Source organism: Nanorana parkeri, unplaced genomic scaffold (assembly GCF_000935625.1).
Source record: "Nanorana parkeri isolate BGI_ZX_2015 unplaced genomic scaffold, ASM93562v1 scaffold519, whole genome shotgun sequence".
In the NCBI taxonomy this organism is placed as follows: Eukaryota; Metazoa; Chordata; class Amphibia; order Anura; family Dicroglossidae; genus Nanorana; species Nanorana parkeri.
This window is the reverse complement of record NW_017306787.1, coordinates 141,697-154,095: the sequence shown is the minus strand read 5'-3', so window position 1 is coordinate 154,095 and position 12,399 is coordinate 141,697. Positions and strand designations below refer to the sequence as shown.

The following is a 12,399-nucleotide window of genomic DNA, read 5'->3' as shown; positions in this document are numbered from 1 at the left end:
AGGGAGGGCGAGGTTATCAACGAGACTGAGATTATACAGTTGGTCAGTGATCATATTAATAATACAATAAAATTAGGTTACAAGCCTACTGACCTAAAAGGTTGGCGCAAGACAAGTTGGTAGAGACTGGAATAATAGGGAGTTTTCATAAGTAGCCTGAAAGCCCTCTTTGTAGATTTATTCCCAGACTGGCTGCTGGAAAGCCCTGGAATTTCTGTGGGTTATCCAGCAGGACTTGGGATGGTTGGACTGAGTCAAATCTTCACTTGTCCAGTGTCATCAGGGTCTCCATGTGCATAGTGTGATGAACACACGGCCAATCCATCAGTGACTGGGCCGCCATATTCCCCCTGTACTGGGACATTGCTGTTCTGGAGGCTGGTAAACTGTCCAATCTCAGATTATACTTTGTCACCAAGACCCAGGAGTAGGGACAATACGACAAACTGCGGGGAAGCCAGCACCATGGGAAAGCACATCTGATTGTAGGTTACCTCAAAAGGGAAGTCCTTTTTGGCAATCCCAGCATATGTAGCGGTAGGTGCCTGGGCCCAGAGGGGTAGGAGCAGAGTGCCCCAAAATAAAGGGTTTAGTTACAATCCTTCCAACTGTTTGGGGGCCAAACTGTTGGTGATATAGAGAAAAAAAGGTTCTCTTTGTCATCTGTACCAAGCAGTACCATTTTCATACATCCATAACATGTCTACAGACACCATCACTGCCACAGTGATGCAACACAATCCATACCATACTGACAGACACAATCTTGTGTCTGCCCCATTGACATAGTGTGCAGTGAATGCTGTCATTGCATGCTGGGTGACCGGAGGAAGAATCAGTGTTGCATGAATAAGTAGCAGGACTGCAGCATTTGCTGTCACTCATTCATCTAGCTGGCCAGCAGAGAAACAGGAGCTGGTCATAGTTTGATGACTCCTAACCGAGCATGGGTAAGCTCAAAGCTTTTTCTCCACTGGGCATAGGAGAAGTATTTCCAAAATGGGGTTCCCATTTGGTCTGAACTTCTGAATTGCACGCTTGTTCTTGATCAGTGGCTCATGTACTGATGCAACTGGATAGACATGACACAGAGAACTAGATACCCAATAAAGGGGAGCTCTTAAATGGCATGCTATGCGTGGCATGTTATCCTGGAGTTGAGCTTTAGTGTGTGTGTGTGTGTCACTGCACATATGTGAACTGACCTGAAACCTCTGCTCAATGTAAAAGGTCTCGGAGCAGCTGCATAAGCAACACCGTTTTGCAAATGCCCAGGTATGGTTACAAGGGCACCAGAGGCAAAGTACCAGGGCTAGCTGAAAACTTCCTGTTTGTAATATATTCCCACAAGTTGTCACCTATTTGGATCACTTGTCCTGCATGTATCCACACCAACAATCAAGCATCTTTTTCACAATCCTTTGTATACGGACAATGACTTTCCCACTGAAGTCTTTTGCTTGGACAGGATATTTTACACCTGTTAAAAAATATATTTGGTTCATTTTGCTGCTGATCATCATTTAGATTTGAGGAGCTTCAAAAATTGTGTTTTCAAAAGCAATATCAAACCTGAGTAGCTGCTCATGCCGATCAGTTGAAAGCGGGGCTGGATGAATCATGTTGCTATGGAAGCTAAGAATTATTCCTGAGAAATCCCCTCCCTCGGTCTTTACTGGGTACTGTTAGAACAGGTAATCACGACGGAAGCTGAGCACTGCTGCATGGTGTCACCGACCCGTGTGAATGTAGAGATGGCTGCAGTAATGGGACAGCCTGCTCCATTAATTTTTTCCAGTGTGTAACTCTTGTGTAGACAGAACGGCTGCTTCTCTGATATTCCTTGTTATAGTGTTGTGTGTGGCTGTGATTAGAGGAGAGATGCGCAATGTAGTTTACAAACTGGAGCTTCTTAGAATTGGGTCAGAAGAGGTGGCTCCCAGGCTGCGGCCTCTTTGGGGAGGAGGTAGGTCGCCGTCCGGTGCTCCTTCCTAGTGGTGTTCTTGTGTTCCATGTGGTAGGGTTATTTCTGTTGGTGATTACACTATAGGCAATAAAGTAGATGGAAAGACTATACAAAACCCACCTCAAGTGTCACGTCCCCAGTCCTCTGATATTCCTGCATACAGTTTTTAATAAATTACAATGTAAATAGCTCTTTGATGTTTTTAAAACATTTTTCTATGCGGTCACTTGAGTGTGTTTGTTTGTGAGGGACCGAACATGCTGCTGAATCTGTAAGCTGGGCGCACACAGATTGAATTTTGGCCAATTCAGCTGGAATTTGCCGATATTCGATCTATGGGTGGCTCTAACCCCTAGATCCTTGGACCCCGTGTTCAGTGGATCACTGCATGCCTTCCACTTTTCTAGGCTAAAGTCTTCACAATCTCCCCCAACGGCAGCACTCGCACCAAGCACCCATTCAAAATATGCTTCCTGGTGCCGTGTGTCCACTTGAGATGGGATGGGGCTATGGCTGTGAGGCACCTCTACATGGTGTGCAAGGAACTGTACAAGCAATGCACATATGGATGGAGCTCCATCACAGTACAGTAGCCCACACTGGACCCCAGGCTGAGGATCCACTCCAGTTCTCGTAAGATAGGGAGACTGGATGGATCTTTAAAAAATAACAAAAATGTAAATTTTGGGGGGGCGTGTGTATGTGTGTGAGAGAATGTGGTTGTGTTTGTCAATGTTTTTTTAGGGCCAGTTTACACTAGTACAGTCCCTTGAGATTAACGCACCTCACCACACAATCTCACCTACCGTGCATTCTGGTGCAGGAGGTGTCTTGCATTGCCATTCACTTGAATGGCACCCCAAACGCACCTCCCACCCACAGTTCGATCGCCCGCACCGTATCGTGCAGTACAGCAATGCAGTGCGTCTTGGGTCACGACTTGATGCCCAAGGACAAATGTGGGCCCTGAGGTTACACAGATTGAGAACCACTGCCCTAGACAATCATTAGACTGACTTTTTTGTCAACGGAACATGTTGGAAAATTAGGCAAACATTGTTTGCAGCCAATCATAGAGCCCATCCTCCCCAGATGTATACTCTCCGAGATCCACGACCTGTGGCTTCTGGGGATTGCTTACATCCAGCGCCAAACTCCTCCTGTATGCCTGCCGTGCCTACATAGAAGAGCCCCATATAAGTCTATGGGGCTTGTCTACCTCCTGGCTGGGGGGGCTACAGGCACTGGATTTCATCAAATCTGGGTATACACGTATGAGTTTTGGATGGTTCTTTATGTCGGCACCCTTTCCGACCAGCACCCCTTGATCAACTGATCGAAGGAGCAGGTGGAAAATTCTTGGTCAAGCAGTGTTTGCAGTCAATCCGCTGCAAGCTCCAGCGGCCGCTGTCAGAATACAAAAGAAACAGCGGTGATTGTGGGGGCCACCTAAGCAAGGTAAAGTCCCCCTTCTCCATTGGGATACGCCATCAACATGATAGGATGAACTTGATCAGCAACGATACTTTGGTATGTTGTGCTATTCAGACGTTATTCCACTCGAATTAAAGGGCCCAAATCATGCCAGGAAAACATGCCCCAAACCATAACACTGCCCCCACCAGCTTGAAGGGTTGTACTCATGCATGTGGGGTGCATGCTTTCATGCTGTTCCCATGAAAATTCTCACTCTGCCATCTGTATGATGCAACTGGAAACGTGATTCCTCGGACCACATGACTTTTTTTCCAATGCTTGAATGTCCAGTCCTTGTGTTCCTGTGCGAATTGGAGACGTTTTATCTTGTTAACTGCAGACAGCAAATGTGTTCGCACAGGCCTTCAGCTTCCATATCCTATATGATGCAGTGTACGGCGAACAGTGCGTTCAGAGATCATTTGAGTGGATCCCTGATTAAGATCTGCAGTAATTTGATGTTGCCCTTCTGTTGTCTTGTACCAGTCTTGCCACTCTCCGTTCTGCCCTAACATTGACTAGTCGCTGACGGACACAATTCACACGTTCAGACCCAGATTTTCGGCTGACAGTCCAGTCTTTAAACACTTTAACAACATCTGCTCTTGAACATTTAACGAATTCTGCTGTTTTGCTGATACTCGCTCCATGGCTTGCACCAACAATCATCCCACGTTCAAAGGCTGTTAAATCGCGTTGTTTACCCATATCTTCAGAAACAAATCACTTCTACTGTTGTGGTAAACAACCTGCTTCCCTATTTATAATTTTCTGGCCCTCTAGCAACTTCAGCGCAAAATTATAGCTAATTTGCCTACAAACGTCAGGTGGTCATAATAATCTCAGTGTATATATATTTCGGTTTCTGTATTTTTATGCGTATTATGATTTTCTTGTATCCTCATGTTTTTGATTCACTCTCTTCTATTTGCAGCTTTTTATGCGGCTCTTATAAAAATGAGGCTCAGGACGCGGAAGGGGTCTCCGCGCAGCAGTCACGGGCCTGCCGGGCGCACTGCTCGTACTAAGAGGAAGCACTCCGAGGAAGAGGAGGAGGAGGAGAGCTCATCTCTGGGAGATAAGCTGCCTAAATCTGACACCGGTTTACTTTCTACCATAAAAAATTTCATCAAAGGCAGCACAACAAAGGTGAATACGAGTTGATGTGTGTTCATAACTTTACAGGTCTTGCTAGGCAAAGTATGGCCTCATCAATTGCTGATTTCTCGGTACTACTGACAATGTTGTTTTGTGAGGTAGAGCTGAAGATTGGCTTTATTAAAATAAATCTGTCCCTCAGTCTTTTTTTTGTTTTTTTACCGAACGCTTTTGTATTCCCTGCTCCTCCGGAACAACTCTTCCTTTCTCCCTATCTTCCTCCCTTTCTAGCCTTTCTTCTTTATTTCTCCCTTCTTTCGTTCTGTATTGTGTGGGGAATTTTAGGAAGCCTTTTATCCTGGACTGCCGGTTACAGATTTGTTTATACATTTCAAACTTTCTACGGTCCTTGTGCACTGATTGTTCACCTTTCTATAGCCTATACCCTGTGCCGCCTAGATATTTTGTGCCCCCTTTAGGCTTCCTAAGCTGTGTATTGCTTTTTTTCCCCATTTTGATGTGTGTTTTCTTCATGCATATATTGTATGTTTGTTTATATTTTGAATTTGTTTGGAGGGGGATTTTCTTCTCCTTCACTAAATTGTCTTTTTTTTTGTTGTCTTAATAAAAATGATTGAAGAGAAAATAAACCTGTCCCTCTATTATGGGATTGTCATGACACACTTTTTTTTTTTTTCCTATTATTTTTTTGTTTAGGAAGATCGTGATAATCCCGCAAAGAGAAGTCGAGTGGAGCGAGACATTGATAATAACCTCATCACCTCAACTCCACGAACTGGTGAAAAACCAAGCAAGCCCATTGCCCGTGTCAGACGGAAAAGTCAAGTCAATGGAGGTTGGTGATTTCTAAACTGCTTTAAGCGCAGCTTTATAGTAAATAATACATTATGTGCTCCACTGCTGGCCAGCATGCTAACTTAGGGATTACATACATCTAAAGTTCTAAGAGTTGGCTAAAGTTTGGTTTTAATTGCAATTACATGCTTGTGTATAGCTTGTATTTTATGGATGGTACTATAGCTTTGCAGTGCGTTGCTATTCTTCCTTTATGAACTGTGGCCAGTTTTAGTCATGTAAGTGAACAACTAAGAGTCTTATATCTAGCTTCGGCCAAAGAGAATGATAGTGCTATTTTCTGCCAGTCTCCTGCTATCCATGTTATCCTCAAACATGTACCAGGAAAAAAAAGTTATTGCCATCGCAGAATTCCATAAAAGGTTCCTATGTGTCAATAACAGAGGACTGTTTTGTAATCCGCGGCACTTAGACTGGTCATTGCTGGAAGAATTTACAAAGGTGAACAAACATTGCTTCTGGGAATACCCTTCCAGTGGTAAGGATAAATGACTGCATCAGGTTTAAAGTAGAATGAAAGGCTCTATTATTTTTGTTTACATATATCTTTTGCTCGCTCGCTAGCACTAGATATGTGCCAGAACATTTAAAAAAATAGGTAATAACATACGTGTGCCTGCGCTGCTCACTCCCAGCTGCAGAACTCCCCTTCCCGAACGGCCGTGCGGGCGCATGCACATTCAATATCACTGGAGGGGAGGAGAGACACAGTGTAAGTGAATGCACGCAGCCGGGAGCATGCACGTAGGACAGACTCCGTGGGACAAGGGAAGACATGTGGTTCAGAGAGCGGCACCAGGGTTGGAGGGACTGTTGGAAACGAGTAGAAGGAAGATTATGTTCGCATCAAGGAGCATCACATAAGGTAAGTACTTAAAGCAGCATGGGGGGGATCGAGCGTTTAATGTCATACCCCTGACATTAGATCTATAGAGTTCTATTAAATTGACAGTCACTTGATTTGGCTATTTACTATGGGGTGAGGCAGCTGGCAACTTTCGGTTGTAACATTGACCAGACAAGCGGGAAAGGCTTCCTATTATTCCCTGAGACACTTGAATAACAGACTGCTCTGTTCCCGTCTCGTTCCATAGAAATAAACATGAATGCTTAAAGTGGCACTAAACTCAGGAGTTAAATCTTAAAAATGCATTTAAGTACCTTACCTATTAATAAAAATGTATCTTATTTGTGTATCACACGGCTGTAGATCCTCAAATCATCTCTGAATTGTGTTTAGTGTCACTTTAGGTTGGCCACTGAAAATAGAACAGATTCCTCCATGAACGCTCACAAGCATTGATGGATGAATACTCTATTTCCCTTCTAGTCTGACAGCAGCCGCAAGCCGCTGTCAGAATACAGGAACAGTGCTTGCAGCTGATTGGAACATTTTCCAACCGGCTCCTTCCTTCGATCTTTTGGCAGCACCCACTGTGCAAAATGCGCATAGTGTATGGACACCTTTTAGACTGAAATGTGTTCAGTGACTTGGGCATGGTTGTTTAAGATGCAATCACTCCAGTTTTAAACTATTTTCAGAGCCAAAAAATAATATACCCAAACCTGAAAATGAAGAAATTACCCAAAGCATATTTTATCCTAACCAAATAATGTTATATGTAACCCTTCACCTCTTCCCTCTTTAAAGAGAAGTGTGGTCAGATTGGTCTCCTGTGGTTGTGGGCACTTTTAGACATGCTTCTGTTTTAAAGTAGAAAGAATTGGGGAAACCTCAACCTTAAAACCACCTTAGGGTACAGAAGTCAGAAAAGTAAGAAAAATAACTGTACTACGATGTACTCTGTTGGTCATATTTTTTTTTGTGCTTTTGGCTGTGTTTTGTCTTGTACTGACCTATACAGGTGAAACTCGAATAATTAGAATATCGTGCAAAAGTAATTGCAGTGAGTGCTGCAAAAGGGGCCCAAACCAAGTACTGAGTACATATGCATGCTTGTACTTTTCAGAGGTCCGATATTGTTCTATGTACAATCCTTGTTTTATTGATTGCTTGTAATAATCTACTTTTTTGAGGTTGTGGATTTGGGGTTCTTGGGGTTTTCATGAGCTGTAAGCCATAATCATCACAATTATGACAAATCACGGCTTGAACTATCTTGCTTTGCATGTAATGAGTCTATCTCGTATATTAGTTTCACCTTTTAAGTTGCATTAGTGAAATAAATCAACTTTGCACGATATTCTAATCGAGTTTCACCTGGTATATTTCACCATCCTTTAGAAGCAGCAAGTTATGAGCTGACGACATCTCAACATGTGAAACAGAATGGAAAGCTGGAAGATGTGCCTCCAGTAGGCAGCCCACCCAGGACCACACTGCTGGGGACCATTTTCTCTCCCGTCTTCAACTTTTTCTCACCAGCAAATAAAAATGGTATGTTGCCAACAGGCTAAAAATAAAAGCATTTGTTGTTTTTTTTCCACCTCCATTTATGTAGTACTGATACAGTTCTCGGGCCAAAACTAGCAATCTTGTTGGTCTTAACTATCTTTTGTACAATATTTTCCCTGATTATCTTCCAGGATAGCAAGCAGTTGGACCTGACTGAATTCACAAGCACATATTTAAAAAAGAAACCTTCCAACAGGTGGCTGCCCTCAGAGTTAGTTATCTTCATCTTAACAGCATCAAGCTGCAGCATGGCTTTCTTTTATTATTTTACCTGCTTGACAGTGTACAGTAATATACTTTTAGTATGTAAACAGCAACTAACACAGTGAATTGCATGTGGGGAGCAATTCACTTCTTTCTCCTCTACCAGATTGTGGCTTAAATCTCCTTTCCAATATTTTGGCCAACTTGTGTTGCCCTGTTTTTTTTCTAGCGCAGTTAGCTGGTGGTCAGATATCTGGGTTCAAGGATGTCATTCAACCCCTGGGAATCGATTGCTGCCAACCCAGGGCATTTGTATGCCAGTCTCCTTTCTAGAGGTAGTAAAGGGCCTACCTATCTTTTCAGAGAAATCATGTTACACATTTTACTTTTTCATTATTTCATTATACATTCTCCTTTTAGATTTACCAAACTACCTTTGTTGCCTGTTTTTGGAGTTGAAACCTTGAGCTCTGCAAGCACAGTCATAAAAAATAAAATGTTTGGTCTACAGGTCCAAGCACCTTCTTTAATGTTTGCTGTGTCCTTTGTGATATAATTTCTTTTTCTGCCACTTTGTCACAAATAATGTATCCGTGCCCAAGTGTTGCATCCTGGGAAGCTTACATTAGCAGAGCATTGCTGGGAAATCTCATCTGTAATCCCATGAGATCTCAGGAAAAGGCATTTTCCTCCCCTTCGATTATGTGCATGGTCACATGTTCAAGTCACGTGTTACAGGAAGTAAAGGAAGATCTAGTAACCGGTCCTTAGTTAAAATGGCCACTGTCAGAAGACTGGGAAAGAAAAGAAAAATAAGTTGGCATTGGTCTGTTGAATGGCTGTTTGTTTTATACAGTCATTGTGAGCTGTGGTCCAGTGAATTTTAGCAGGACTAGTTAAGGTGTCTAGGAAACTTCCAGGACAGAAGATGCTTCCAGAAGAGGTGTCCACCCTATTTTTGTTACATTTACAGGAAACAAAATAATTTGAGGAACATTCTATCCTACAGTCTTGAGTGTTGCCACCTGTAAAGGATTTTTTATGTCCCTTTTGGCTTTCCTGTTTCAGGTAGAAATCGCCTTGTCTCCAGTTGCCATGCTGCATAGTCCGTTACCAGTAAGAACTAACTGATTTTCCTTTGCTGTAGGCACGTCGGGATCAGACTCTCCTGGACAAGCGGTAGAAGCCGAGGAGATAGTGAAACAGCTGGAAATGGAGCAGGTAGATGAAATCAGCACCAGCACCACCACCTCCACTAATGGAACATCCTACACCAATCAGGGGACGCCTGTCCGTACAACTGCCAGTAGCTGGCTCGAGTCAGGGGAGGACACCCCAGAGCGAGACATCCCAATACTAACAGGTGAATGGTACTTTCCTGCTATCAAATTAAAATGGCAAAGATGTTTTGAAAACCTTTTTTTCTCTTGGACATGTGGAAACGATTCATGAGAATCTGGGATCCTTGGATTCAATCCGCTCATCCCACTTTGCCCCAGGAGAGCTTGACGGCCATTTGACACATTTGGATCCTTGAGAGTTATTTTATAGCGTTGCCAAGTCCCGGCGCTACTTCCTATTTCCTCTTTCATTTTCTCTATTTCTAGTATTGTTTCGCTGTTGCACCTCTTCATCTGCCTCCTCCCTTGATATGCCTGAGTTGCGTAGTCAAGGCGTTATGAACATATGTTTATATCCGGTTGCTGCTAGATGCTTATCCTTTGCACATTGATCTAGCTCTTGCACTGTATCTCCCTAATGAATAACGCCATATGTTCTTTGGTTGTGATGTTATATTTTTATGTATGTTTATTACCTGTGTGACATGATCTCCGATTTGATCGCTATCAGTGAAGCTTTTTTCGTCACTTGTTAGATTTGTTAAAATTTCAATAAAAAGTTTGTAAACGTATAAAACTGTTTTTAACCCCTTGGATCCATTGACAGCCTAGGACATGTCCCACTTATCATGGCAGTCAACCGTTTAAAACCAGCTCATGGCTGTGGGCGGTGTTAAAGTCTCTTGATCTTTTCTGCATTGCGGCGATATGTGCCACCACCAAAGAATTTTGACGGTCAAATATGTTTTTTACCCATTTACCTGGTATTCTACTTTATTTCTGCCTGTTTGCAGCTTCTCTGTTTAAACAGAAGTCATTGATATAAGAGAAACAGAGGCAGCCATTCCCCAGCCTCTTCTGAAAATTATTGTTGCCTGCTTGTCAGGATGGCCCATTGCTTCCCTACCTGAGTCACTGATCAGTGTAAATATGCAGATAAGGACATTGGCTTCCCAGATCTGCATTTTTACATTGAGTCATTGGCTCAAAAACTGTAGAAGCTGATTGGGTCAGACAACTAGCAGAAAATTGCCCAAGTATTTCTCTCCCATTCATTGAAGGACACAGGGCAACAGATCGTAGATCCTGAATGGTAGGGTATATCGCTATCTGCAGGAGTAGGACGCTAGGCACATAACTAAAAGACAAGACAGCCTAGGGGCGGCCCCTGCTGGTGGCCCAACCCCATACTTGCTGACAAGTCTCCAGTTTTTTGCCTAGCGTCAGGAGTAAGGAGCTAAAAAATTTTCTCTGGAGAATTTTTTTCCTCTCTTCCATTTGACTTTTTGCTTTTGTCCTTGTCGCAGAAGGTGGCCTTTTTGGTGGCCATCACTTCCGTGCGGCGGGTGTCGGAATTGGCTGCCTTGGCGGTTCTCCGTCCTAGGCCGGCCTAAGGTTGTGTCGGCATTCCATCTGAATGAGGACATTGTCTTACCTTCCCTGTGCCCGAAGCCGGTTCATAGGAAGGAACGTACGGTCCACTGTTTGGATGTGGTTCGCGCTCTTCGTGTCTATTTGGAAGCTACGGCTTCTTTTCGTGCGAAGGACTCCTTGTTCGTGCTCACGGATGGCCCTCGGTAGTCCGGCCTAAGGTTGTGTCGGCATTCCATCTGAATGAGGACATTGTCTTACCTTCCCTGTGCCCGAAGCCGGTTCATAGGAAGGAACGTACGGTCCACTGTTTGGATGTGGTTCGCGCTCTTCGTGTCTATTTGGAAGCTACGGCTTCTTTTCGTGCGAAGGACTCCTTGTTCGTGCTCACGGAGGGCCCTCGTAAGGGTCGGGCCGTGTCGGCGGCTACCATATCTAGGTGGATTCGCAATGTGGTTATTCAGGCGTACGCCGTTAAGGGGCGTGAGCCTCCTTTCCCTGTCACTGCCCATTCTACTAGGGCTGTGTGGGCTTCCTGGGCCTTTCGTCATGGGGCCTCGGTTTCTCAGGTTTGTAAGGCCGCTACTTGGTCTTCTGTTCACACCTTTTTGTTAAGTTTTACAAGGTGAACGTGTTAGCATCGGCGGATGCTGATTTGGGGCGCAAAGTGTTGCAGGCGGTGCTTTGAGGGGTCTTTTGGGTGTTTTGTTTGTTGTTGCCCATCCCTCAGTGTGTTACTGCTTGGTGACGTCCCTACCATTCAGGATCTACGATCTGTTGCCCTGGGTTCTTCAATGAACAGAGAAAAAAGGATTTTACGGTGAGTACAAAAATCCTTTTTTTTTTTTCTCTTATGACACGTTTCTTTATTGTGTTTGGGGGCGGGGTTTATTTATAGCTAGATGAACTTTAAGTTGTGTTTTAATAACAAAGATGATGACTTTTTCTAGTTATATGTTTAAGTTTGATGGTTTTTAATTTTGTGTTCTTAAAGAGAAGAAATTAACAAACAATGGAAATGTAAAGCAATTCTTTTGACTTGGCCTGGAATGTTTTCCCCAGATCTAGTAATCCTTGCCCAAACCTAAAACTAACCCTAAGAGGTGCAGGGTAGCTCTTGACTATTTTAAACCTAGCATAAACCAACAAAATGAACAGGTAGGGGTTCTTTTATAACTACATGTGAAAATTGCTGAAGACATTGATAATGATCTGTAAAAAATCAATTTGTACCATTTAGTCTTGATGAGAGAATCAATGCTGTATCTCTTTCTGTTCAGCTCCAGTATCTCCAGATAGTGGTTACTCCTCTGCCCATGCTGAAGCAGCCTATGAAGAAGATTGGGAAGTATTTGATCCGTGAGTAGCTTTTGCACTTTTGTTTATACCCATCGTTAACTTTTCTTGATTGTTGTGGGTCTCAGCCTTCTCCGTAAACTAGACCAGACCTTCTTAATTTGTGGGTCGCGACCCCATGTGGGGTCGCGCAAGTGAGTGGGGGGGCCGCCATCGAAGTTCCGCAGCCATCAGAGGGTTTCAGCAGTGTGTGTGTGTAGATGCTGCTCTAAAATCTTCACTGTTACGTGTGTGTGTGTGTGTGTGTGTGTGTGTGTGTGTGTGTGTGTGTGTGGGGGTGGGGGGGTGTGGGGGGG

At 43.7% G+C, this 12,399-nt stretch overlaps 1 protein-coding gene across 1 annotated transcript in view; it reads left to right on the top strand.

Moving 5' to 3' along the window:
• Nucleotides 1-12,399, top strand: part of CTDSPL2 (CTD small phosphatase like 2) — a 40,728-nt gene that overhangs the window by 19,506 nt on the left and 8,823 nt on the right. The window contains exons 2-6 of the mRNA XM_018561370.1: nucleotides 4,377-4,591; nucleotides 5,258-5,396; nucleotides 7,662-7,814; nucleotides 9,184-9,399; nucleotides 12,028-12,106. Coding sequence (XP_018416872.1) covers nucleotides 4,377-4,591; nucleotides 5,258-5,396; nucleotides 7,662-7,814; nucleotides 9,184-9,399; nucleotides 12,028-12,106 — 802 coding nt within the window. The remainder of the gene's footprint in view (nucleotides 1-4,376; nucleotides 4,592-5,257; nucleotides 5,397-7,661; nucleotides 7,815-9,183; nucleotides 9,400-12,027; nucleotides 12,107-12,399) is intronic.